Raw genomic sequence first — 27,552 nt, 5'->3', positions numbered from 1 at the left:
AACAACTGTGATCTCCCACCCTCTTCAAGTAGAAAGGCAGAAGGGGAAAAAATACTGTAGAGCATGAAAAAAAATAACTGACATAAAATCAATATGTACATGTATTAAATGAAAGTAAGTACACCGTGAACCTTGGTTTGGTGGAGTATTTATTGCATTACTTGAATGAACCGATTAAGCATGAAACATTTATTGAGCTGTATTAACTGTGACAGTAGGCCAAGAGAAAGTGTATTTACGAAAAGGAAAACCACCAGGCATTACCTTATAAAAGGAAATTGAATTATATAGATCTAGTGGATCTTGATTCTCTAAATATGGTGTGTCATTGAAAAATATTATATATGATAGGGGTAGAACGTGGATTTATAATTGAAGAATAGTTTAATGTTCAGGACGGTGTATGATTGTCGAAAAGTGAGCGAATAATATTGATTTGTGGATAGTACGGATCAGACACAACCAACTGGCGGTTTCAGAACAAAGGAAATTAGGCCTATTTTTTCTTGTACAACAGGAATAATAAACAAATGCAGAATCGTAATAAGTAAACGTAACCTTAATAAATGCAGAATCTATGTAATATTAGCAGCAGCAGTCCTTTACAGAGAAACGGCAATGCGTTACCCTTCAGGAGAGTTTTGGAGTCAAAACAGCCCAGGATAAAAGATCAATACCCTTAGAGAACAGGCTGGAGTTCGTCGGGTGTCTGGTATATGCATACAAAAAACACAACCTCGGATGATTTTTGTTATCCCAAAGCCAATAACTGCACGAGAAATGGAGATACAACAGGAAATCGCTTAAGTCTAGACCTCGGCTGCTCTCGCGTAGTGTATTAACAGTACTGTGTCATGGTTAGCACGAGGTGTACCCACGATTCTACCCGCATGTCAAGTACCTGGACCGCCACTCCACGTGTAAAAATTTCTACGCCCTTTGTTATTACCGCATTAAAACGCAACGGTCCATTGATTGACAGACCATGTGAAAGCGGCGTGATCGGGCAGGTCGCGGGGCGTGGCATATCGCCCGACATAGTGGACTGCTGACCAATGGCGGCGTTTGTTTTTGAGGCTCGTGATTCGTCAGCGAGGCACTTCGCCACGGTTCGGTACGGCGACGCTAGTCGAGGCGGAGGAGCCGAGGTGCGAGGCGGTCAGTTTTGAGTTCGTAGCCTTTGCCAGGTTTTGAAGCGGCTGGAAGCAGATAGAAGAAACCATAGATAACGCACAGGAATAATCATTCCTGGTCCTTGCTAGCCAGCCATTACTAGTCCACAGTTCTTCACCGGCGCATCTGTCGCTTCTCCGCATAGCTGCTACTCCCGCCGACCCGCCCCCCCCTACAGATACTGCGCTCCGCAGCCAGCCGGCCCGGGTGCGGGTCCCGAGAATGCTGAAGAATGACCCACAGGGACACTCTGGTTCATCTGTTCGCTGGCGGGTGAGTGCTGGACGTGTCCGGGCATGCTGCAGTGTCCTATTTGCTGCGTTGTGAACAAGTCCGTGCCTTTGCGCAGCGGGGGTCGGCTCGGCCATCAGGGCGACGTTGATATGACCACGTTTCTTCTTATTTATATGCATAACATGTATGTTCGCTGTTGTATGTCACTACTAACCAAACAGACATCTAGCCTAAAGAAATGAGTCCGAAGTCATCCATATGGGATTAGTTTACTTGTGTGTGTGTTTTTTTTTTTTTTGAGACCAGTAAACCATGCCAGCTTTCCCATTATTACCTGTATACCAGATTTTTTTTTGCCTCGGTAACAACAGATACACGACGCTGGTGCGGCCATAGAAATGTGTTTAAGGTCACGTTTAGAGGGAAATGGCATTTGAATGAAGTGAGTCACAGCCCCGTTATGAAAGAGCGGTTTGGGCCTGCTGTCAGCCACACAGCCTCGGTGCATCGTAGAAATCGCTGCGGCTTTTCGTCACCTGGGCGCCGTGTCCTGAAAGTCCGAAGATGCGAATTTCCTGCTCAACAATAAAATGTTTTATTTTTTTTATTGCCAACGAGTCGCGTATTTACCTAGTTTTATTGTGTTCACGTTAGAAGGTCCTACTCCGCTGCAAGTAAATTGATAACATATGTAACCGTCATTGACCATATTTGCGTTATAATAATTTTTCCATGCGCGGAGTTAAGCACTTGTGATCGACACATCAGAGTAAAAAGTCAAGCGACACAGTCAAATTAGTAGTAAAAGGTTTGATCATAAAAAGAATAAGATCGTCCGACGATAAAATTGGTAACGTCGTGAGTCCTGGCGAAAAGCCAAGATGATCAGATTCTGTAGAAAGACGTATTCTTAAACCTATAATCTAATGTAATACAATATAATATAATATTATATAATGTGAAATAAAATGAATGCTTGAAAATGAGTCTCAGATTACTGCATATTATTTGAAATGTAATGGAACATGGTTAGTTAACATTAATTTCCAAAATACAATATCCCCGCAGTACTTCTGGGTTTTATGTAGTTGGCTGATTGTCATCAAGCAAATGCTCCCAATGCTAATGAATATTAATGTTATTGTCATCTTTTGTCCTCCCCAGGTTAGATGATCAGCGTATTGTGACAGTTGACATTTATGACCTTAAACTATTGTTCGGCTTGATAAACTAACCTGTCTGGGCACGTTAAAAAGCTGAAGAACTATTTTATGTTTACACGTTCCAGATGGACCTTCTGGAACTTTCTGCCAGGTATTTATTTGCCGGGAGCTCTCAGTGGGCAGTTCGTGCTGCCGTTGCTGAGCCGGATACCTGCACAGAGTGTTCCCGGACTGGTAGATGTGCCTTCCTCATAGCCAAATATAATAGAACAATACAGAGCAGCCTGTTTCGGCCTCTTTGGGTACTAAATAATACAGCATCTGTTAGAGCCGAAAGCCGATGTCCTGATGGTTTAGATGTCCCTCCTTGTGTTGATGTGTGCCTCCGTGAAGGCTGGTGTGAAACGTAGAGGGTCGTGTCGACCGGCTCGCGGTCAGCTGACCTCACGTTACCGACTAAGCAAAACATGACTGCTTAGCTGTGTGAGACTTGGGGATCCAAGCAAGAGCCGCATCGGCCAATCCGAATCTGCCGCTGAAGATTAATATGGCGGATACGCCTCAATTAAATGAGTGGAACCTACAGAAAGTCTTTGGAAATGTACCCAGTAATTGCAATTCGCACCGAAGACCCGACAGATTTTTACTTATGCCTGAATTCTAAGTCGTAGAAGGAAGAATAACATTCATTGTTCGTGGGTTATTTTAGAATTGTCAGGGTTTGCTGATGTTTGCTTCATGCCTGTTTGTGTTTAGTTGGGCCTTAGCTGAGTGAGGTAGGAGACGCCCCCACCCGCCGCGGAGGATTGTGAATGATCACAACACTTTTGGTAGCTAGGCTCTGCTGGCAGACTGTAGCTCTGGAACTGGGGCATAGGTCAGCCCTGCTTTTGAGTGGGCGGGCTCACATGCAGGCACTTTATAAATAGGCGTGTACTAAGCTCCCTCAAGCTCCATTTGATATTTTGCCCAGGGGTTTTCTCATATGGACTGACAATATCTGTATAAGGGAGGGGCAGCCCACTCTGGAACCGTAGGAGAAAAAAAATCCGCATAGCTGTCTGTGCTGTGCAAGCCGCCCCTGTCTGCTGTCCAGCCCAGCACTCCGTACTTACTCGTCCTCGCCACCAAGCCACATCCATTTCAGGGAAGTCCCTGGGAGCGGTTTCACTGCTCATGTGGACTGTGTCTTATTGTTTTTATCTAATCCCAGAAAATATCTTAAAATTCTCTTTAGGGGCTGGGGATTTCTTGTTTAGAGGTGACAGTGTCTGTCTGTGTAGCCGTTGTACTATTGTGTTACTCATTTTACTGTGCTGCATGTCCCTGTCTGAACAAAACAGACATTGTGGGTGGGGTCCTCATATTTTTTACAAACTGCTCTGTGACAGATCTGGATTTTTGAGATGCCTGGGTTTCTGTTAATGTTCCTCACATGACTATGTGGTCCTTGTAACACATTTACAGAGTGAATGTCTTTGTGTGCGTCTATGCGTGTCGTACAGGGTGTGCAGAATTATGCTTGAACTTGGTCTGTGTGACTCATTCTCGCCTGGCCTCTGTTCCTAGGTGTGGGGGCACTGTAGGTGCCATCCTGACGTGTCCCTTGGAGGTGGTGAAGACCAGGCTGCAATCGTCCTCCATTACTCTGTACATCTCTGAGGTTCAGCTGGGCACAGTTAGCGGGGCTGGCGTGGCACGCGTCTCACCGGGACCCCTGCACTGCCTCAAGTGAGCGAGCCGAGTGGCCACGTGTCCCTCTCTCAGCCCAGTTCACTTCCTTCCTTTTTTTAATCACAAAGTTCCTAATGCTGTTGTTTCTTCCCCTGACTCTGAAAGGCAAAATGGCAGAAAGGAATTTTGCATAAACCTTTTGGGTTTATTTTTTCTCCTATCCTTCTCCTGCTTCCTGCTATGATTTGCACTTAGGCCAGTGGACCATCGTGTGTCAGCTGTCTGCCTTTGCGATCAGTCCTATCGTCAGAGAGCTGGTACTGCTTTTTGCCCAGAGATGACGCTTGCACTCGTTGACCCGTCTGGCTCACCGTTCCCTGGCTATGTTTGTTGTGTCATTATGGCTGTCCTAAGGCTATTTGCGGCTCTTATTTTCTCGTGCCCCTCTGCCAGATTTAGCCGTCAGACCTGTTTGCCCGTTTGTAAAACCCTTTCAAGCAGTAGCCTCTTTACTTGACTTCGATTTCTGCTGTTCATTAGCAAAGCGAGTGCATGCTTGCGTTTTATATTCCACGACCATCCATTCAGGATCTGGGCCCCTAAGGACACATAAAGCCTGTGAGCGTTGTGCTTTTCTCATGGTCCCCATTGTCAACGTCTCCTTCCTCGACCCACAGGATGATTTTGGAAAAAGAAGGACCCCCGCTCTCTCTTCCGGGGGCTCGGACCTAACCTGGTGGGTGTGGCCCCCTCGAGGTAAGGCGTTCTCTTTATTTGTAATGCCGACAGTCCCAGGGGTGCCGAAGTTTCACAAACGGCAGAGGGTGAGTCGAGTTTCCTGTGATCTTCTCCCTCTTCCACAGGGCTATATACTTCGCCGCCTACTCCGGCGCCAAAGAGAAGCTGAACGCCATTTTCCAGCCTGACTCCACCCTGGTGCACATGATGTCTGCTGGCCTTGCAGGTAACTGTCGTCCTTGGGGTGCTCTGTCACCGAAGGAGGTCCTTTTAAGATCGAACTTTTCAGCACTGCATGAGAAACGCGGTTTGCCTGTGCACGCTGTGGTTTGCGTGTGCGTGCTCAGAAGGCTCGACCAAAGACAAGATTTCCTCGTGCATAAAGCCCAGCCTCTATAGCTTGAGATGCCAGTACCTTCAAAAACCCAGAGTTTTCATTCTTATTCTGGGGAACGGCTGGGTGTTTTGATCACTGAGAGAGGATGCAGTGGAGAAGGGGGGCCATTGAAAACAGGTTGAGGTCCTGGGAGCAAGATATTCATTTATGAAATTTGTTATGAAGTTTAGGGGCCATCAATAGGAGCAGCCCTTGCTGTCTCCTCATTCTTTGGCTGTTCAGGATACCCAGGTGCTTTTCTTAAAAGTAGAACTTTTAAAAGCATTCTAGGTTTTGGTTGTGCTTTTTATTTCATTTTATTGTGATGTGGAGAGGCTGCATAGAAATCTGTCGGCATATAGAACAGACGTTCTGAAAAGCAATGAAGCTCTGTTTATCCTACAGCCACTTGACTTGCTGCCTCTGCGCGCTGCGCTCTATCTTGCGGCGATGGTGGGGGCTCTCATTTTGGGCTGATAATGGGAAGTAGTTCTGATCGCTTGGGGAAACGGCTGTGGTTGCCGAACCGCTGTGCTGTGTAGCAGTGGTGTTGGTGGTGAGGAGGAGGAGGAGGATGATGATAATGATGTTGTTGATGTTGATGTCTTGACTGGTGATCAGCATTGCCGCTGGCTTGCTGCTCTCTGCCTGTTAACCTCTTGTGATTGCGCAGTGTTGACACTGGCCCTCACCTGCTTGTTGCCCTCGATTTAAGGTAAAAAAGAAAAGCACACGCGTTCTTTTATTTTAAGCTTGCAGTTCACTAGCACAAATGCTAACCTTGGAACGCCTCTCCGAAGCAGAGAGCAGCAGGCAGGCTGTGTGTTAGCAGGGGACGCTGGGGGAGGCGCTTGGGGGGCACATCATATGCATCCCTGCCGAGCTGAGCGCATGTCTTAGTTCCAGTGTATCGAATGCCCACACTGAAGCAGGCACGGGGGGGTACATATACACTTTTCTCTTGATCGCTCACAGTCATAGGCGAGACATCTTTGCCTCTGGTTCTTGTATCTATGTGTGAGTCCCACCTCCATGGTGGAGATGAATTTTAACAGTTCAATCGTGAGTAATCGTCTTCAACCCCCCCAACACCCCACCCCTCACCACCATCAGAAACAAGGTTTTCAAGGTTAGCATTTGGCTCCTTGTTGTGTTCTACCTCTTCCCCCCCCCACCCTAAAATTGGGTGATAGTGGTCATAATATCATAACATTTAGCATCTATTATCTACCCCATGCCACAATTAATTGTCCCCGGTTCGCTTTAAATGCTGTATTGGACTTTCTCTGGGACTACAGGACAGTACGGCCTTATACAGAAACATCCCAGCAGCTGTACGCTGGGCCCGAAAGCTTAAACGCTCAGTAGCAGTAAATGAGGGAAAAGAAGCGACCGAAGGGAAGGGGGCGGGTGGTGGGAGGGGCGGGCGCCCGACTGATTGGTGGATCACTGCCTGTCATTGTGGTGCGGAAAGCCTGTCTCTGTCTTGGGCCTTTACTGTAGCTTTCACCCAGGTGAATGAGTGAGCGTCGCCACCTCAGTCCCCATATCTGCAGGTGTGAGGAGTGGCTTTGCGCCGTGAGTACTCGCCACAGACGCCACGCTCTCTCTCTCTCACCCCTCCCTTCCCCCCCCCCCCCCCCACCCCCCCCCTCCCCATCCAGTAGCACAGTTTAGCCGTATCTCCAGGCTGGACTCCCCCAACCTCCCCCATCTCCCCCCTCCCTCCCCCCCCCCCCCCCTCGTGTAACGTGAAAGCCATCTCTAGACTGAATAGCTCAGGTTTTTTTTTGTTTTCCCATCATATAGTTCTGATGTTCATCAAAAATAAAGAAAAGTTATGACAAAGCGGATTTTGCATTATATCAGTTCTTAGTCTCTCCCCCCCCCCCCCCCAATGTGTAACGGTTAAATGATGTCAGTTCTTTGATCTGTGCATCACGGCCACCAGAGGAAGTTCTTTTAAAGCTTCTAGTAATTAGTTTCTCTCAGGTTATCTGCTTACCTGATTGCACAGCTCATTCCTGGTAGGTTACAGCTCATTCCTTGTAGGTTACAGCTCATTCCTGGTAGGTTACAGCTCATTCCCCCTACTCGGTGCCTTTGAGGGTTCCTCTGCCTCAGGCAACAAGACACACACACACACACACAAAACATTAGTATTTATTATGTGCTAAATGTAATGGCTCAGTGTGTCCTGGCCGTGGGAATGCTTTTGCGCCTACGTGCTGTGTAATGGCCATTTTGGTAATAAAGCATTTGGTGCCTGCCTTCAAGGTCACCACGCTTGGTCTGACCAGCTGTAGGTTCTAACAATGCTAACAGTAAGGAAGTGTCTAATAGCAGGTAATGGCAAAAACTAGCCCATAACTGTGCCTGACAGCTGACCTGGCTAACCTAGCAGTAGCTTAGGGTTTTATGGGGCTTGTGACTCTAAAGCTGTTTGAGTCTGGGATCGGACGTTGGTGGCCACTTCTGCCCTTAACCTGCGTGGTCCTCTTCCAGGTTTCACGGCCATCACCGCTACCAACCCCATCTGGCTGATCAAGACGCGCCTACAGTTGGAGGCCAGGTGAGCTACCGTGGTGCCGCTCTGGTGGTGGGCAAATGGGAGGGAATCCGGGGGCAGGTGGAACTCCTGCTGTGCTGCATAATGTGCTGGTGCAGCTTACAGTTGAACTTTGACCCACCTTTTCAAAGAAACGGCACTGAGTAACCCCCTGCCTTCCCAGAAGCTGTGTTGACCTTTGACCCCCCCAGCCCTTTCCCCCAGAATCTGTGCTGACCTTTGACCCCCTTTCCCAGAAACCGAGGCGAGCGGCGCATGAGTACGCTGGACTGCATACGGCGGGTTTACCGCTATGACGGTGTGCGCGGATTCTACCGCGGCATGTCGGCCTCCTACGCCGGCATCTCTGAGACTGTCATCCACTTTGTCATCTACGAGAGCATCAAGCGCCGCCTGCTGCAGGCCAAGGCCGCCGCCCACGTGGACGAGGAGGAGGAGACAGTGCGGGACGCCTCTGACTTCTTGGGCATGATGCTGGCCGCGGCCACATCAAAGACCTGCGCCACCTCCATTGCGTACCCCCACGGTGAGCCCCGACTGCAGTCAGGGTGACTTGGACTAACCCTCACCCTGCTCCTAGAATAGGGCATCTCAGCCTTCCTTAATTAAACCAGGAACCCCTAAATGAAAATATACCAGAGCTGGAGACATGATTTACTGCATTGTCCTTTTAGCTCCCTAAGGCAGAGTTACCGTTTTATAGCCTCTTAAAAGAGGTTTTCAGTAAAGCTTTTTAGATAATCGAAATCTAATCTTTGGTATCTGATTAAATTTTTTTAGCTGTTCGTAACGTTTAATTGATATTTATGAAGTTTTTACCTTTTCAGTCCCTCGGTCTCTTGTCTGTAGGCTCTCTATTTATGGAGCGAGGAGAGAATTTCCTGACTTCTCAATCTCTTTTGATCCACAGAGGTGATCCGCACACGGCTGCGAGAGGAGGGCACGAAGTACCGCTCTTTCCTGCAGACTCTGGCCACGTTGCTGCGCGAGGAAGGCTACAGCGCCCTCTACAGGGGCCTCACCACTCACCTGGTGCGGCAGATTCCCAACACCGCCATCATGATGTCCACCTATGAGCTAGTGGTCCATCTACTGAATGGATAGCCACTCCAAACCACATACAGGTACAGAGTGACAGAGAGAAGGCGAAGAGAGCGCCCCCTTATGGGGCAGACGGATCGGCGTAGGAAGACCAGCTCTACACCCGGCACAGGATTCTGATCACTTGCAGGGTGTAATAGGTTATGGTAAGAAGTCAGGGTTATGATTAGGCTCAGCCTTAAGTGTAAACTCTGCCTAGCTGGATGTTTGCAAGACGAGCGATTTACAGCCAAACGCATTTCCAATCTTGAGTCTTTACAGAGCAAAATATCTCCGCAAGAACGGCAACCGGAGGCGGGGAAAATGCTTTTAATGGTACTTATTACATAAAAATAACCATTTTAATAACAGCCTTGCTCATAATTAAAAGACCTTTTAAATGATTTATTTAACCCACAAGCATTTCACAGGATGCGTTTTGATAGGTTGTTTCGAATGCTGGTGTTACTTCAGCATGGCAGATGGCTGCACGTTCAGTTCGCCCATCTATGAAACGGTTTGATTTTGTAGTGTTGCTGGTACAGGCCGTGCCGACCCGCCGGAGTCAGTCCGCTCATGCAGCTCGAGTCACCGCCATGAGGCTCTCTCGGGAGATCACGGTTGGGAAGTCGTACCGTTCTCGATACTGACTTGAGAGTGCACTTGGTGGCCTCCTTTGGCTGGTGATTGATTTTCATTTTGATTTCTCTTGATTATCAAGCATAATATTTTATGGTTTTCTTTGAAAATATAGTACAGTACATTGTACTCACTCCGATGAAATTTTAAGTATGTGTATATATATTGTGTATGTATGCACATAGATCTAAAATCTGTATTGAAAAGCTCCCTGCTGCAGCCTGCCTCATGGGTAGACACATTTCATTCAGATCCGGACGCTTGATGTGGTTCTCATTGGGCCCGTTGACTTCTGGCCCGTCACTCATCCAGGTCCTGAAAGATGAGGTCTGCGTTTTCAAAGGCTGTCTCCAATGATAAGGCGGTGTCAGTCATCTCCTTTCTCAGCATTACATTTACATTCTGGCTTGTACCCACAGAAACACCCCTCCAGTCGTTTCCCTTTCAGTCGTTTGGCATTGGATGGATAGCCAGACAGTTACACGCAGCGCGATGAGACACCCTGGCACTTGTATATAATTACGTGTACATGATCTGTGTCTGCTATGGGGGCTTAATGTTTCCGTTCAAGTTCAAACTATGTTTTTTTACGCCTGAAATACTCCCCTCACTGCATTGCAGTGGTTTTTCTCAAAGTAGGCATTGTAAATGCAGTGAGGGGAGAAATTTGGCTTCTTAGCCTTTGTCGGATGCGATTGTCACCTGTGGTGCCGTACCTGCTGCTGATGCACTCTATAGTCACGTGATTTTCATGAGATTCAATTTTTATTTTATTTTTTTTTGTAACATGAACAAACATCCTGCTACAGATATCAGTGCTGTTTTGGGTTTGTTTTATGCTGTTTGTTGTAGCACGACTGAAGGATTCCACAGTGGACACATGGCTGAGAGGCAGTGATGATCAGATGAAGCTTCGTGAACCGTTTGCGGTATTTTCTGACCCCACTGGATGGTGCCGTCTGTCCAAAAAAAAGGTTCAACACGTGTCCCAGACTAAACCAGCAGCACCATTCAACGGCAAATGAAAATACAGCAAGTGATTCATGAATTTTCATTTGGCAATCACTAGTTATTACTGGGTGATGGTCCTAGATTTTTCATTTGGATTTTAATGATGTAAAAAAAATAATTATGTACCAAAGGCATAACTTTGGGTTGAGCGTGGGGTGGGGGGGGGTAGAGGTCTCCGCCAATTTAAGGGGGTCCAGGGGGTTGTTTTGACTGTTTTTGATTATGGGGTGGGATGGGTTAACACCTCCCCATCCCCCCACAATTTACACACATGCGTTGTACCATTGTCAACTTGGTGCAACTGTTAGGAATAATGCTCATTGTGTCCACAACATGGCGCCACAGGGCTCAGTTTAGTAATGGCCTGTAATCATATACATTTTTCAGTTTTGTTGTCCAATTATTTGAATGAAAATGTTCAGAGCCTCCTATGCATCACCACGTCCCCTTTTGTATAAAAGTGAATAAACTTAAGTTTGAAACCTGTGTGCCGTGTCTCTGCTTTACCATAATGATTCTAATAAAATATTCTGATATACAGACCAGAAGGAATTGGGATGGGTTACTACAGGAGCAGATATCTCCAGGTGGTGGAGCTGGGGATAATGTCCTTGCTATGGGCTGGCAGTGATCAGATATCCTCTTCATCGCTGAATCATCTCTGATCTAGATCAGTGTTTTCCAAACCCCAGGGAATTGGTTTGAGAAGCTGCTCAAGATGACCAGAAGAGAGCAATATATGGAAGTAAGTTATGTACTCTGGCCTTGAGAAATAGGGAAAAAATCGACTGTACAATCACTGACGAAGACCCTCCTCGAGTTCTGATTTTGCGCCGCAAGGGGGCAGCATTGTCGACCAGATTTTAAGTCACCGTGAAATAGTGGTTTCCAGTCCCAGAAAGCGAGTACTGGTTTTCTACATCCCTTAAGTGATTAATAGCACTGGGATGGAATGTTAACCCCATTAAATTGGCTTGCCCAAGTACTTCATTACAGAAGCAGAACACACTAATCTTGAGGCTATCATGAAACCAACGATGCCGTCCAGTAGACCTGGGCAGATTCGGGAATAATTCTCATTTAGAATTTTAATTTTTATTTAGCAACACATTCTCCAGTTTACGACTGCCTTGGCAGTCACTTACTGAACAGGGATTAGTTGAAAGATTAAGCAGAAACGGTACACCATTTCGCTTAACTCAGAAGATACGGACAGGGACAATCATAATATAAGTAGTATGAACTACATAACCCCTGCCATTCAAAATAAAGTGACAGTATCCCGACTAAAAGACCCAACATTGGCACCCCGACCTTAACACTGTGCCACCGCGGCATGTGGCGGGTCAGCTCCGTGACGCAAAAGGCGAGCGTCCGGACGACGGCCGACCGCTACGGCCCGTTTGGATCAACAGTAAGCATCGGCTGGGTCTCAAACACCCCAGTAATGCCTTGAAACTTCCACAGAGGGATTGTTAAACGTGTCCATCGATTGGAAAAAATATATATGTAAGCTATGTTTTTAAATACCATGTCCGTAGTAAAAAAAAAAAAAACATGTATGTTCGTGAAAATGTCCGTCAGAATTCACCATGATGTTCACTCCTAGTGAAAGCAATCACATTCATTATATATAAATTAATTATTTTTATTACATTCTTGCATTTCATTATATGATGTTCGTCAACGATAGTATCCAATATCCAATGTCATATATTATCAAGTTGTCACAAAAGTATATATGGTAAATTAATAGCCTCAATTTAATACACTGGCAATATTTTATGGTCTCACACAGTCAGAATATCTGCACAATGTAAGATGAGAATCAAGCAAATAAAGGCAGGGAACACGACAGTCTTTAGGACTCCGCAGCACGCAGCGGCGCAGTCTCTCCCCGTGGCGGTCCTCGCGCTGGCGCGGCCAATCAGCGCTCGGCGCAGGGGCACAAACGGACGGCGACGTCCTCAATGCTACTTTAACAAAGAGCCGACGGCCGCGCGCGACTTTCGGGCCGACTCCGAACGGCCGATCTGGCACCGGACCGGGTGTGTGTGGCCGGTAGAACGATACGGGTCAGCTGAAGCGGGGACAACGAGGCACCGAGCCGATTGTTCTATCGTAGTTAAAGTCGGACGCAAATGTAAGTACACGTTTCTTTTGTTTTTGCTGTTTTATTTTGACTGTTGGTTCTGTGCGGTGGCCGGGCTCCTCGTCGCCTCCGGTGCCCTGACTGGAACGGGACGAAGCTGACTAACTTGTTATTCGGACGGAGAAACGGTAACTCGATCCGCAGGGTCCGGAGAAACGACACCGAAATATGCCGGTTTGCCTCGCTCTCCCGCTACCCATAAGGCAGAAGCTGCCCGGTAACTTTTTTTTTTTGTCTTTGCGCCTTAAATGTAAAAACGGCAGAAAACCTTCAACACACAAACAATGGCAGCGCTCGGCAGGTCCGTGTCTCCGCGTTCCCAGTCGCCCGAGTGCCGCCGTGCTGCCCGGTGTGTTTGACAAATGAATGACGCGCCCGGGACATATCTCTGGAAGTTCAGCGGATAACCTCGCCTTTTCGGTGTTTACTGACGCCTCAGACCAAACACGTTTTGTTTCTGTTCGGTTGGAAGTTGTTTTTCTTCCCCGGAGGGTCTGAACATCCCCTTCAGCACTGTTTTTGAACCGGTAAAAGAAAAAATTGGCTTCGGAAGAATGAATTGTTAATTAGGTGCTTTTAGTGCTGCCTGTTTGCTTTTTAAATTTTGTATATATCAAACCGGTTAGACGTCGTTACGTCCGCTTCGTAGAAATAGGTTCTATGTGCATATGAGTACTGTTTGCTGTAATATAGGAATTATTCGCCCTCCAGTTTCCTCCGTGGTTTTTCACAGGCTTTTGTCACCCAGGCAGAGTCAAGTTTTGCAAACTAGCTTTAGTCAAGTCTTGCAGGTCAGGGTATCGGCATAGTAGCCGTTATAGCTTACTGTCATGGGGCTGTGAAACCAGCAGTCGTGGAACAATTGCGACTGCTGGAGGTTTTTTTATGCTCGATTCATGCGTAGCTCCCCCCCCCCCCCGACCCTAACCATCTGCCGTTTGCCCCTTCCCCCCGAGTATAATCCTAACTACTCAGTCCCTGTCCTGTACAGAGATCATGCTAATAAAGACCAATTGGTGTAGAGCACTGGGCATAATTGTGTCAGGTTGGGGCAGCTGTGCGTGCAGCAAGCATGTTTGGGGGGGGGGGTTGTATCTGGCAGCATGCGCACCCGCCACATCTCTGAACAGCCTGAGACTGGAAGCAGGTGCGAGATCTGAGTCAGGCCTGTGACTGCAGTGTGCAGAACATCGGGCTGTTGGTTAAAATAAAAGCAGCCGCAACTCGCCTCTGTTTAGCCTGTGCTGGGCTTCAACCATAGGAACATGTGGGCCATCCTGAGCCCCGTGGACTTCAGGACACCAGCGTGAGAAGATGGGGGTTGAGGGAGAGTGGGTAGCAGGTGTGTGTGTGTGTGGGACTGGCTTTTTTGTACTACTGTACAATGAGGAATGAGCAACTCGTATTTCGCCCCTTCTCCATGGCTTTCCGTTTGGATGACTGTTGTGTTCCACAGTCTTCACGTAGGCTCCCGGCTCTGACGCACGTGTGGTGAATAGGCACGTTTCCTGATGGAGGTAAGGAGGGCAGGCAGGCATACCATGTCTTTTAAAGGTTGTTGTGACTTGCCAGCATGCAGCAGCAATTTTTTGCCAATCTTCAGATTCAGAGTCCTCTTGCTTCTGTTGTACACTGGCTGCCTGGGTTGTTGGTGTGTGTGTGTGTGTGTGTGGAATGTAAAATTGAGCACTTGTGAAAAATTTATATAGCCTCACAAAGGATTGATTGTCCCTCGTTACACATTGTGGAGCACTTTAATCCACCGCTCAAAGCTTAGGTGTTCCTTTTGTTTCAAGTCAGGTCCTGGGTCCTTTCCAAGAACAACTGGTACAATACAAATTTTAAGGGAAGTGTTTTTCCGGCAGTTGCTGTTCAGACCAGGCATTGCCCAGTTCTGCTTTTACCGTTAAACAGGTATGGAGGACAAAGTGACATCTGGGTGTTTTACATGCCGCATAGTTTGTGCCACCACTATGAACAATAAAAGCGATAAGACCAAAGTCCAGTGAGTGGATAATTCATTTGCCGTAGCTGGTTGTTAAACGTGCCAAAGCGCTTGTTATGGCTGTTAATGTTCCTCAATGAGTTGCGCTGTAAACTCGTTTATCGTGACTTTTTTTAAGCGGCTGGTTCTCAGATAAAATCCAAAGCATCGTTTTTTTTATCGGTGAACTCAGTTTTATGTCGGTGACGTAACTATTAGTCACGCATGTATGAAAAACCTAGTCTGTTAATTAAGGACCAGTATGTGTAGGTGTGTGTGTAGTAGCTAGGGAAGCGACATGACTATATCCTTTCCAGGGAGTGTTAATGATTAGGGGTTTTAATGGGTGTGAGGCTGTACATGTCTGTGCATGCTAATGCTGCATGTATACTGCTGTCGAAAGGAGTAAACTAAATGACATGAACAAGTCACGGCCTGGCCCTTTGTGCATCTTTGTGCTGATAAGCATTTCCGTTGTAAACATAAGTTTATGTTGTAGCACTGAATTGGCCAAAGACTGTAAATGCACACACTACCAGCTCATTTGATTAATACGTCGTGCACATAACGCCGCTGTTGTGGGTGTGATCCCTCTATGGACCGTGTAACTTTTCCTTTCTCTGTGGCCGGTTTTACCTGCGACAGTAATTTATGTGTTGATGACAGACTATTTTTGGTGAACTCCACTTAGATGCTGTGGAGGTTGGACATAGGCAGGTTTAAGACTCCAGTAGGAATATAAAGGCAAGATGTGTTCGGTGTTGCTTGTTGGCATTCGCTGTCCCAGTCTGGGTGTCAGCTTTTAGCTGAGGTGTTTCTGCTGTAAGAATTCTGGCCCACAGATGTAAAAGCAACGGTATGCTAATAGGGCAAGATAAGCGAGCAGCGGCCAGTGATCCCGCAAAACAACTTCCCCATTAGGAAACAGCCAGGTTTCCCATTTGCATTTAGATGATGGTGCTGGAGGGCAGCTCTCACACTATTGCCGCAGTGGTGCTCTCTTTGCAGTTGCGATCCAGTGAGCCTGTATGTGCCGGTGAAAATGTGATTGTCCATCTGTGGCTGTTTTCGTTCTTATTAGATGCGTTCAGATTTGTGCCCTTTTCTTACTCTCTATGAGTTTGTCTTGCTGGCTGGAAGCGGGTAATATGAAAGAGCACCGAGCTCTAGATCTGTCAGGTTGATTAAGAGTATATCGCTTGGGGTGGTGCTACCCTTGGAAACAAGCCAATACACACTTGAAGTCCTTCCACTTAAAAGAAATTGCACTTCATATGGCATGTTGGCCATGTAGATAAAAAGGCCTTGACTACTGTTCTTTCTAATGATTGCATGGCCTGACAAGGAAATAACTTTGAGGATTGGGTTTACAGTCAAGCTGTTGAAATGGAAAGGGAATGATGTTGGCTTGGTTTTAACGCCATCGGTTAGGTTCATATACAAAGGCAAATTCTCCATGGCTCCTGTTCTGGGCCCGGGCTGTAGTAGGCGAGTCGGCCCCAGAACTGGGGTTGCTCAGTGGCAAAGCCAGCCCTCTACCTGCAATAGCCAGACAGTAATCACTTCCACCCTCAGACCCCCTTCCACATAGCAGTTGCTTTTTCACCGCGGGACTGAATTTGTGAAACCTGATGTCCCTCACATTTCCTGCAAATGAACTCCCAGTTTGTTGGGAAAATTGTGTGATTTTGTAGCTGTAGTAGGACCATATTTCTTCCTCCTGAGGCATTCAGTTCTCTTAATCACAGTTGTGCATGACGGTGTAAAGCATGAACTGTGCGGCAGCTCTTCAGGTGTATTTTCCGGCCTCCCGCGTGCCACGGGTTGCCAGATACCCTCCCCTAGCTTTGCAGCTGGACTTTTTATTACTATTAAACTGGTTGCAGTGCCTTAATTTCTCTCCTCACGCAGTCATCTCTGTTGCTATTAGCCATGTGCACATCTCATTACTGATATGTGACTGAGTCAGCCGTGGGCATTGCTGTGACTGGCAGGATTCCCCCGGTCCATTCACACTCGAATGCAGGATGGTTTTGGGGGAGCGCCTGCTTAAGCAAAACGTATCGGGCCAAGCTCAGAATGAGAATGGCATTACTCAAGAAGTAAAATTGTGCCACCAATCTGTAGTGTTCATGAGAATGAACAGAGGTGATTGGACGGATGAGGGCAGTGTGTTTCTGAAAGATGCTTAACAAATTCACAGTTTGTCTTCATTCTTAGAATTAGTCACCGTAGTGGTCCGAGTTTCCCTGTTGTTAATTTGGCTGAGTTCTGTGTGCTGGTGCCATGCTGGGCATATGCAAATGATGGAACTGCAAGCGGATTTGGACAGAACAGATCCTCAAAGGGTTCCTGCTGGCTAAACAAAGAGAGAATGTGCTGCAAAGTTGCAGAGAGTGTAAACTGAGCCGTTACTGTGCCAACAGGATGTTCTCTCCTGGTGACGCAAGCCCTCGGTGTCAGCTCCTGGTGTGGCTTAGGGCCCGTGGGCTTGACCAGCTCAGACTGCATGGAAAGAAAGAGTTTGTATAACCTATCCCTACCTATTCTCTGGGATATTTTGAAACAAAATCTATAGCCAAGATCATTAATTATTCCCGCTTTATTAAAGGACCTCCCAGTCATCCAGTGTAAAGCCCTGGGTATGTCCTCTCCTCCTCTGCTTAGTCGTTTTAGTTGTAGTTTAACTTGCGTCACCAGCTTAGATTGAAGTCCCTGTGAACAGAATGCTTTATTGGATTTTAAGGATTAAAGAACTGGATTCTAACTTCAAATTTCTACTGAAGGCATATGGAAGGTGCTTTTGCCTCGTCTGACTCTTGCTGCCAGTCTCCGTTCACGTGTGTTGAAGCTGCAGCCAGATCTGAGGGTGAACAGTGTGTTTTCCAGGAAGTTGTGACCAGGTGTTGGCAGTGATTTATGCGTTTGTGAATCCTCGCCTCCTGAGTCCATCTGCGTCGCTTTCATCCTTCCTGTTAGCCAGTCCTTCGTCTGGATGTTTAGCGAAGCCTCCTTAAGTTTCCTGCTGGGGTTTTGGAAAAGACTCCCAAGTTGTGCTTGTGATCCGGCTTGGCCTTGTGTTGTGACGGTGTGTGAGTGTCCTACCTGCCTGTCTCTCTCAGCCACCCACCACCTATATATGCGTAACAGATGCTTGTCAGGCACCATAGCTTCAACTGTGTCCTTTTCTAATTACTTCTATTTAAAAATGAGATGAAAGTATATGTGAACTAAGATTTGGCGTAAATAACTGCCTGATTACAGCTTTGGTTACGATTAGCTTCAAACTGAGTAGAAATACGTTTTTGTCTGAATTATGCCAGATATGATGCTGGCCAGGACAACTGTTTACCTTGTCATGTTGGTTTGGCTATGAAAATCTCAGCCAAGCTTTTTGCATCCCGTTTTTATGGTTTTATGGTCCATGCACAGCAATTAGCCAGGTTGCATATGTAAGGGGTGGAAGCCCATTGGCAGAACATGACCTGCATTCGTCCGACGCCCTGTTTATTGCGGTACGTTCTCCTAATGGCAGTTCCGTAGGAAAACGAAAGCTGCATGCAGTTGATGGCTTCCCCTAGGCATGGATCTTGTACACATAACACTACTTTGATCAAAAAATCACGCTGCACAGAACCATAAAGGATCAGACAAAAGTTCTGCGAACCAAACAAAAGTACTGCTTAATCATTCGGTTTCAGACAGCACAACATCTGTGGGGAATTGCTTGTGGCAAGCAAAGCTGCTTTGTCTGAGAGTCAGTGGTAAAATTATTCTGATTTAAATATCAAATATTTGGTGTTTAACTTACGAGTCTTGTCAATCTCTGCTTCCATAAGACCAAGACCTTAAGTTTGCATAAAATGCTATGAATATTTGATGTGCTGATGCCGATCTTGTTGTTTTCCCATTTTTCTTTGTTTACTGAAGTAGTGTATCAGTTATGCGAGTTCAGCCTCATCCCTCACAAAGCGATTCAGCACCAATGCAGTGTCATTGTATTTTTGGAACCCACCGGTGATATTTAATACACCGCAATTTCCGAGTAACGTGCCGGCCACTGGTCATGAATGAAGCATAGCAGCTGGTAGGTGCTGTCATCTCTCTGCTGCTCCTGGAGAGCTTTGTGTCTACCCGGGTCAGCTCTCCTGGGGCCCATACCTCCAGCTGGCCTGCCCTCTCCACTGAAAGGCGTTCAGTGTCGTGGTGGCCCTTTGTCCCAACCGCAGACAACAAATGAATTAGAAGAGCTTCTTGAAATGTAGGAAACTGGTTGAGGGGGCAGGCAGTAATGTCAGAGCCCGTGATTAACTTGGTTCTCTGGCTTCGCTGATGACTCGAGTGGCTGCAGAATTTTATAGTGTGGGGGGGTGCCTTTGTATTCAGATTCACTTCCTTCTGAGCCAGCTGGGGGGCTTCTAGGCACATGCCACTGGGAGGAGGCCAGCCTGGGACTTGTTTGGAGCACCTGGGAACCCCCTGGAGGATCTAGTGAAGAAAGGCTAGGTTGGGCTGGGCTGGACTACTCTGCTTGTTGCCTGGGTGACCATCAGTAGGCCAAGTGGAGTAAAGATGGATGGATGTAATAGCAGCTCCTCAATCAAGAGCAGCTGTTTTCAACCTCACTCTCCCTGCTTAACCCCCTCATGACCATTTCCTGTCTTCACCCTTTGTATCAGAGGGATTGACTGTCTGCACTTTGGCCTCAGTTTCACCTCCCCCTCTATGTGCTGAAGATCCCGGCCCACATCGGCTCCTCTGACTAACGGTTCTCTGCCTACTGCAGCAAGCTGTCATCTCCCCCATCTCTGGGTATTTCTCTGAATTAACACCGATGCTCCCTAATGAGTAGAGAACCAAAACACTACATGAAATGTCAGCTTTTGTTTGGCAAAATTAAGCTTTTAGAAAACATGAAGGGTAAAAACGTCGTGCAGTCGGTCCCTTCCCGTTGCTGTGGATACCTGCTTTTGTCTCTATGGGGGAGATTCATGGGCCCTGGGGGGTGGTTGTGTGGTCGTGGGTCTCCACCCCTCATTCAGACTGTTTCTTTTGTCTGCCGTCTGTTTATGGTTCCCTTTCATGGGTCTGAGGAGCTGCCCATTTTTATCCTGATGTCAGCTTGTGACATCTTGGTGTGTTTTAGCGTTCAGGACGGAGCATGTGCTGAGGCAGTCACTTGCGTCGCGTGTCTGGGCTTCACAGAAACGTTTGAATTCCCAAGGAGCCTAGAGTCTTCCTCTCATTGACACATTACTTTGGATTTCTCACATGACCAGGTGCCTATATGTTTTTCATGTCTCCTTTTGTGTAAATGTGGTGGGAGGGCAGTGGACATTGTCTTGAGGGGAGGAGAAAGGTGAGTAGAAAGGAACAAAACGGCGAGGACAAGTGATCTGGATGGAGAAGACTGTTACTTGTATGATCACAAAGCGTGTTTAGATAATGAGTTGAACATTTAACTCAATTATTGAAATAAGGTGCATCCACTTCTCGTTCCCTGGCATCCAGGCACCAGAAGGTGAAAACTTGCTTTGGTTTGCTGTCGTCTTAATGGATTCGCTCAGTCTCACGGTATAGCTGGAAGTCAGGAATGCGGTGTCGGATGGATGACGGTGACATTAGCCTTTGGTGGCGATCCTTTTTTGGCAATGGCTTGTAATCCTGGATGCTACACTGCAGATTGGATGTCTTCTAGCCCTACTTTTCCCTTTAGCGGTAGCTGTCAGGATTCCCCCCCCCCCCCCCCATTCTACAGTATATAGACGGGACAAAAGAGCTCCAAAATCCTACTCAGACCTGACACATCAAGTGCAGGAGGGAATTGGCATTGAGCTTCTTGAGAGAGAAATGAGCGTAGTTTTCGCTTTGGGGGTGTGATGTTGACTGTCCGTTACTTGTGTGGTAGAGGGAAGAAGAGACCAGTCTGCACCGATCAGGTCGGTGTTGGGTAGTTCAGTTGTCTGGTTAATTATATCAGCTTAGAACAGAAGGGCTGATTTTAGTAGCCTAACCTTGAACGGATGGTCGTCTGGTTCCTTCCTGTGGTCGTTCCAAGAACAGGACAGTGCCGCCTGATCAGGAACCTTTCAAAACGATATTTTTAGACATTATCTGATCAGCTGCAGTCGTCCGTTTTCTTACCGTAATAGCAAGTCTCTATGCATAGGAGCACTTTATTGATGTCCTGAAAAAGCAAGCTGGATCTTTTGGGAAGGGACATCACTCAAGGGGATTAATGTTTCCCAGCACTCTTGACTCACTCTGTGTCCGTCCTTAGAAGCCTTCCCATAAAAAGTACATTAAGTGTTTCAAAGTTTAGGGGTGGAATGTGTAACTGTTGTATTGCTTTAGTTATTTACACCTCTGTTCTGTCTGCAGCTCCTTGGGCCTGTTCTTTTCGGAGGACAGCACAGCAGTGGGTGCAGCCAATCTGTGGCCAGGACGGTCTGGACACCAAAAAAATCCGCTTTGATGAGGTAGCAGCAGGTTCTGCAGACGGATCCCACTACCCTCCCCCGGCCACTCTGAAATGGGCCAGAAGATCTCAGGGAGCCTCAAGACCGTGGATGGACGCAGCGAGCCGTCTTACAGGCCCACTCGACGGGACCTGAGGGGTCCAGATCTCTGCCGGCCGGCCCGTTTGGACCTGCTGCTGGACCTGCCCCCGGCCCAGCCCGCTGTACAGCTGCAGCACTCCTGGAATGGCAACGACCGTTCGCTCAATATCTTCGTTAAGGAGGAGGATGGGCTGACACTGCACCGTCACCCGGTGGCTCAAAGCACAGACTGCATCCGTGGTCGCGTGGGCCACACTCGAGGCCTTCACGCCTGGCGCATCCATTGGCCCACGCGGCAGCGCGGAACACACGCTGTGGTGGGCGTGGCCACTGCCCAGGCACCACTGCACTCCGTTGGCTACATGGCCCTGGTGGGCAGTGATTCCGAATCCTGGGGCTGGGACCTGGGCCGTAACAAGCTCTACCACAACAGCAAGAACCAGCCGGCACAGGCCGCCCCCACCTACCCCACCTTCCTGGGGGCCGACGAGTCTTTTGTGCCGCCGGACTCGCTGGTGGTGGTGCTGGACATGGACGAGGGCACGCTCAGCTTCGTGGTGGACGGCCAGTACTTGGGCATTGCCTTCCGAGGGCTCAAGGGCAAAAAGCTGTACCCCATTGTCAGTGCGGTGTGGGGCCACTGTGAGATCACTATGTGCTACATCAACGGCCTTGACCGTAAGTCATCCCTTCTTTTACAGCATTCATCTGCATCTAAAACAATATATGTGTGCCCTTCATCTGGTTAGTGAACCATGATTGTGGGGCTGATTTATTATATAGCTGGGGTACTCGAAGGGCGGGCTCAGGTCGTGATCCAGACCTCGCATTCGACCACGTGTATATACACGCCCGCCAGATCTGCGATCTCCCCCATCAGCAAAGCCTACTGATGGTAAACCCCCTGCAGACTTTGGCTTTGTGTGGTTAATGAAATTTGGACCTTGGGGACAAATGTAGTACCCCTGTTTAGATAGGAATTGACATAATACATAATAATAGAGAATGGGAAAGGGGCCGAAGGTTTGTGTTTTCAGGTTTGCTGCTTGCAGTGGGATAATTCCCCCCTCTTGAGTACATGAAGGAGATTTTGTCTGGAATCTGAGGGCTGGAGCCTGACAGGGATTTAAGCCAACCAGTGTTGTCACTGGGCTTTGGGATCTGGCCCGGCACGTCGTCACATGGCCGCCCGGCTACCCTGTTCTGCACATACACCAGAAGTATGGCAGATTAAGGTTCACAGTTGACGTCTGGAGGCGCCATGCAGACACTCGGGCTGACGTCAATGCCGTTCGACCATGGTTGTGTTGCACGCCTGCTGGGGCACTTGAACCTCGTCTGGCAGGAGGTGGGTGATTGAGTTGGTGGTGAGCCTTGTTATTGTGGGTCTTGTACAGGCTTGTTTGCCTTTTGTTTAGGCTCTGAGTAGGAAGCATGTAAGACCTGTAGAACCTCGTTTGTTGGGTCTAGTGACTTGCCTGCTCTCAGCACAGCAGACATGTTTTTCTTGCATAGGTTTTTCGATGTTCTGGAAAGGTGCGTTTTTACAATGAGCGTCACTGCATTAAATCTGGTACTTTTGTATAAGATATTTCTATAACCGATACTTCTAGTGGTCGACTAGTAGAATTTTAGTCTTTTCTGCTTTTAGGCACTCTGGGGGGGGTGTTGTACAGCAGTATTACATTTTATTAGTTATTCCCCCACAGTAGCCCCCGAACAAAAGTGTGCAGTGCGGGTGATACATTGTGTGTGATTCAGTGAGCTACTCCTGTGTACCTGTGATCAGAAGGTGGTGTGCGCCCAACCTCAGCAAAATAGTCACATGTCTGTGGGCCCTTAGCGCCCAGCGCCCAGCGTGCTGCAAGGTCACTGCCCCTTTGGTCTGACCCCCAAATTTGCTCTCATTTGTATGGAGCACATGATGGGGCACACTGAAGCAGGAACAAACTTGTACAGTGTTAGGGGATGAAAGATGCGATTTCTGCACATAATGCCACTTGGTAAAGCCAGGGTGACAAACCACTGCTTTACTGCAGCTGCAGGGCTTGTTTTGGGTCAGGCCTGACCCGGGGATCTTTAATCACCAACCCGCACAGCCTGATCTGACTCTTCCTCCGCAGAGCTTAGGACTTCGGTGAAGAAGGACATGCCACCCCTACTTCAGGGGGTGGTTTGGCCTGTCAGTGTCTGTACAAATGTTACCCAAGTCTGCATAAACGGTTATGTAAAAGTGGTTTCCTGTGTTTGCAAAGTAATCCCAGAAAAGCTAGAGAGGGTGTAAGGTAAGGTACATGCTAGATGATCCCTGGCTGTCTCAGTTCATTTACACATGCATCTGCCCACATGTACCTTGTTTAGAGACTAAGGAGCTTGGAGTGCTATAACCTCAAGCCTGCCGATCAAGATTTTTACTGTTTACGGGCTTTGCAATGTACTGTGACATGAAGTATCTAAGGTGGAAAAATTCTAATCTAGATTACAAAACATTTGCGTGTGTTTTGTTTTTATTTCTTCTGTGATCATGTATCGCCTTTCGACTTCTGCTGCCATCGTTAAGGAACGTGCATGTTGAGGTGTAACCCATCTGTGCGTTGACTTCTTGACGCTTGTGCCCCCTGTGTGGTCTTGATTCACAGAATGCCAGGCAGATGCTCAAAGCTCTGCGATTTTCCACCAGCCACAGAATAATCATTAACTTCCAGATGCAGTGAAGTAATATCCATGCTGCTGTTAAAGCCTCATCAAAATCTGGTGATGCAATTCTGATTAAGGTACTGTGTTATGTCCTCTTAGCAAATATTGACAGCTTGTGTATGACGTCAGGTCACTCAGGTGGCAAAGAGAATTTCCATGCTTCAGCAGACCAATAAGAATGAGCAGAATGGATCAAACCATCATCTGGTGTCTCCTTGCCACAGGGGGATTTGATTGTTTGGGTGGTGATGGGTAGTTATGGGTAAATATTTGTGCACTGTGAGGCACTAGTTCCCTTGATATCAGTCCTGTTGAGGGATATACCATTTTCTCCTGATACCCGATCCAAAATCAATGGCAGACAGTCTGCTTGTTACAGCTCGTTTCAGATCTGCCTTTTTAAAATCCTCATTAATCAATTGGGTGGTACAAGAGCAGTGGGTCGGGCTTCATTGCACTAAAGGGGGGGAATGTCCGTATTTTCCCCATTGTTCAAGTACACATTTCAGGGGCCCCCCTGCTCCCTGTGCCATATACAGCTCATCGTCATGCCATTAAATATTCTTTGCTCGCTTGCTGTCTGTGTGTTGATCCAGTTCTGCTGTCAGCTTCGCGTGGGAGCCCGCATGCTCATTCCTCAGCACACGCGGACACACGCAGGCCCTCCCTCTACTCCCGTGTCATTGGTACGGTTTTGCTGTGCTCTGTCACAGTAGTGTCAGGGAAAGGGAAAGGACATACTCTTGGCACTTTTTGTCATTGCAGCCCTTGGCTGTCGTGATGCTGTGCCGGCTTTGTAATTGTATGTCGTTACTCGGCGTGTGTGTGTCAGGCCTGAATTTGACTGCAGTCTGGGATGTCCACCTCCGTTTCTCAAACTATGCTTGGAGAGGACTGTAGACAAGAATGCATTATGATGGATCTTTGATTTAGTTCGATCTTCCTTCTGGAACATTGCTACAAAAACTTTTCCTTTGGGAATAAGCAGCAACAAGCAGTATTGTCTGATGAATTGATTTGTGTGTTTCTCAGGGATGTAAACAGATCAAAGTCTCATTCATATCGGGTCACTGTGACATTACGAACAGTGAGACTTCTTGGCCATACGATGAATTTTTCAGTCCTCTCAAATTTCTGGTCGCACTGTAGGTCACCCTTGGAGAATGAGGTACAAGTGTTTGAGAAGGAATGCTAAATATTAGGAAAGGCGAAGGTTCTACTGCTGACCACTCAGAGTCTGCATGCTGAATGAGGAGGTGCTAGTTTTCCAGGCTGGTCAGCATTTAATGCTGCTACATATTAATGGAGATGTCTACTGCAGCCTCTCTCTGGGGGGAGGTGACCTTCTGGCAGTGTTCAGCCCTAGATGTGCTTTAAACGATTAGGGATCATTATCGGCGAATGCCAGCGAGGAGGGGGCTTTGTGCTTCTCCTGGGAGGGAATCTGGAAACCGGATGGCTAGAGGAAGCTTTTCCAGTTGTACTAGAGGACATTTGCAATCAAATACCATAAAATGGCTGGGGGTGGGTGCACCAGTCACTTGTGTGTGCTTGAGATTAAACTCTGCTGGCAGGGATAGAGTTGAATCTCAGGACAATGATTCCAGATTACCATTTGAGGATTTATCCTGGTGAGTCTATGTTTAGCTAAAGCAAGAGTGAGATCTATGTTATTGGACCACTGTAGCTAAGCTGCATCAGCTGGTCGTAATCCTACCCCTCCCCCATCCCGGCTCAAGAGTGTCTGGCTCTGATAGGAAGCTCCCAGTAGGGCCGGCAGACCGGACAAGCACCAGGCGTGAACATCCAGAGCAGTGTGACTGCCTGCTGGCCGTGATGTCCTGGAGCCCGCTCGAGTGCAGCCTGCTGCCATTCCCAGCTTTACCTCTTAAAAATATGCATCTAGTACTGTTTATCTAGTCTACAGTGTTTACCCTGTCTGTTTACCCATTTGCCGGTTTTCCCAAACATTAACCATGACTCTCCGGCACGGTGCAGGAAAGTGTTATTCATGGCCGCAAAGGATACGAATGTCCGTTTGACACCTGTGCACTGAGCTAGAGGAGCAAAGGCTGACTTCTAAACATTCTTCAGAAGTGTGGCGTGCGTGGCAATACAGTCCTACACAACATTTACTTATTTCTCTCGTCTGACAGCGGAGCCCCTCCCCCTCATGGACCTGTGTCGCCGGGCGGCCCGGTTGGCCCTGGGTCGGGAGCGTCTGCAGGAGATCGAAACGTTGCCGCTGCCTCAGTCTTTGAAGAATTACCTGCAGTACCAGTGAGGTGACGGGCCCCGAGGAGGATTCTCAGTCCCGTCTGATTGGCCAGGCCGGGTGAGAGGCGGATCCCTAAGGAATGTCAAAGCACTAATGGGGTCAACCCCCAGGAGCCACTGTTTACAGGCAGAGACACACAGTTTTATCAATTTTTCAGCTGACAAGGGCAGTCAAGGATTTAGACATGGGCTTGGTGCTTTCATGTGAGTGAAGTGGCTGAATTTGCATGAATGATAGCAGGATTGTCTGCCTGATGTATTAGGTTGCAATAGGACTTTTTTTCCTTTGAGGTCCAAAGGCACCTTGTGCTGACCTGATCTTTGAGGGAAAAGCCTGCTGCAAATTGTAATGCAAATAACGGATCCAGCGGCCCTCGCACACCGACCAAGCCCCGCCTGAAGCTTTGTCCCGTGTGGACCCCCCCACCACCTCCACCACCACCCCCCAATCACCTTATACTTTAATGCTTGAGTCACTTTGTTTTATATTTTGAATGCCTTTTTTTTTCTAAGTGTGAATTTATTATTATTGTTATGATGACGATTCTTCCTAATTGTTACTGTGTTTATTTATCTGTTCGAAGACGTTTCTTTTAATGTGATATTCAAAGTGTGAATGAATGACCATGGATTCATGCCCTTGAGTTCCCCCCCCCCCCCCCTTTTTAAACCAAATGCTGCTCTCGATGAAGATGACAATGAATTTTATTTTCTTTTACTATAGATCTTTGACCGGGTTGTGACGTGTTACTGGGTATGATTCACTGGGGATCAGTAGAATGTATGAACATCGCTGCCCTCAGCATGTTTTAATTATGAATAAAAAGCAAGTGAATGAAGGCCCTGTTTGACTCGTGCTTCTCTGCGCCTTTGCGTGTCCCCGTGCAGCCATCTCAAGCTGTACTAACACAGCACTAAGGCGCCACCCTTCGCCGTCCACGCACCAGCGGAGGCACTGTCACGCTGATTGATGGGAATCTCGCGCAGCTCGTACCCTTGCAGAGCCGCGTATAACGCACAATTCGCATACCTGACAGCAATATTTTATTTTGTTTAACAGCTTCCATGTCATAACAGGTTATGCTGCTTAAATAGCAGCGTACTATATGATTGAAAAGGATACGGAAAGCCTGCGATAAAATGCAATAGTATTTTCCTTGTGCCTTTTGTAAAGTTTGTTGGATGTGTTTCTGTGATAACGGATCGGTGTTGCCGTGTAAAACCT

The 27,552-nt window shown here is 47.5% G+C and overlaps 2 protein-coding genes across 2 annotated transcripts; both read left to right on the top strand.

Moving 5' to 3' along the window:
* Positions 1-1,063: 1,063 nt before the first annotated feature.
* Positions 1,064-11,139, top strand: LOC125716635 (solute carrier family 25 member 36-A-like). The gene is given in 8 exon segments (XM_048989179.1): positions 1,064-1,446; positions 4,140-4,301; positions 4,922-4,943; positions 4,945-5,000; positions 5,108-5,208; positions 7,864-7,930; positions 8,164-8,453; positions 8,838-11,139. Coding segments are annotated over 8 exon segments (933 nt in total). The 5' UTR covers positions 1,064-1,405; the 3' UTR covers positions 9,032-11,139.
* A 1,447-nt stretch (positions 11,140-12,586) lies between these two features.
* Positions 12,587-27,166, top strand: spsb4a (splA/ryanodine receptor domain and SOCS box containing 4a). Its single transcript, XM_048989661.1, has 3 exons — positions 12,587-12,800; positions 21,175-22,031; positions 26,207-27,166. Exons 2-3 carry the CDS (start codon positions 21,326-21,328, stop codon positions 26,332-26,334), a joined length of 834 nt encoding a protein of 277 aa, XP_048845618.1. The 5' UTR covers positions 12,587-12,800; positions 21,175-21,325; the 3' UTR covers positions 26,335-27,166.
* The last annotated feature ends 386 nt before the right edge of the window (positions 27,167-27,552 follow it).

The sequence above is a fragment of the Brienomyrus brachyistius genome, chromosome 21 (genome assembly GCF_023856365.1).
Source record: "Brienomyrus brachyistius isolate T26 chromosome 21, BBRACH_0.4, whole genome shotgun sequence".
Classification (NCBI taxonomy): Eukaryota; Metazoa; Chordata; class Actinopteri; order Osteoglossiformes; family Mormyridae; genus Brienomyrus; species Brienomyrus brachyistius.
The sequence above is the reverse complement of the archived record's forward strand: the minus strand, read 5'-3'. Positions and strand labels throughout refer to the sequence as shown.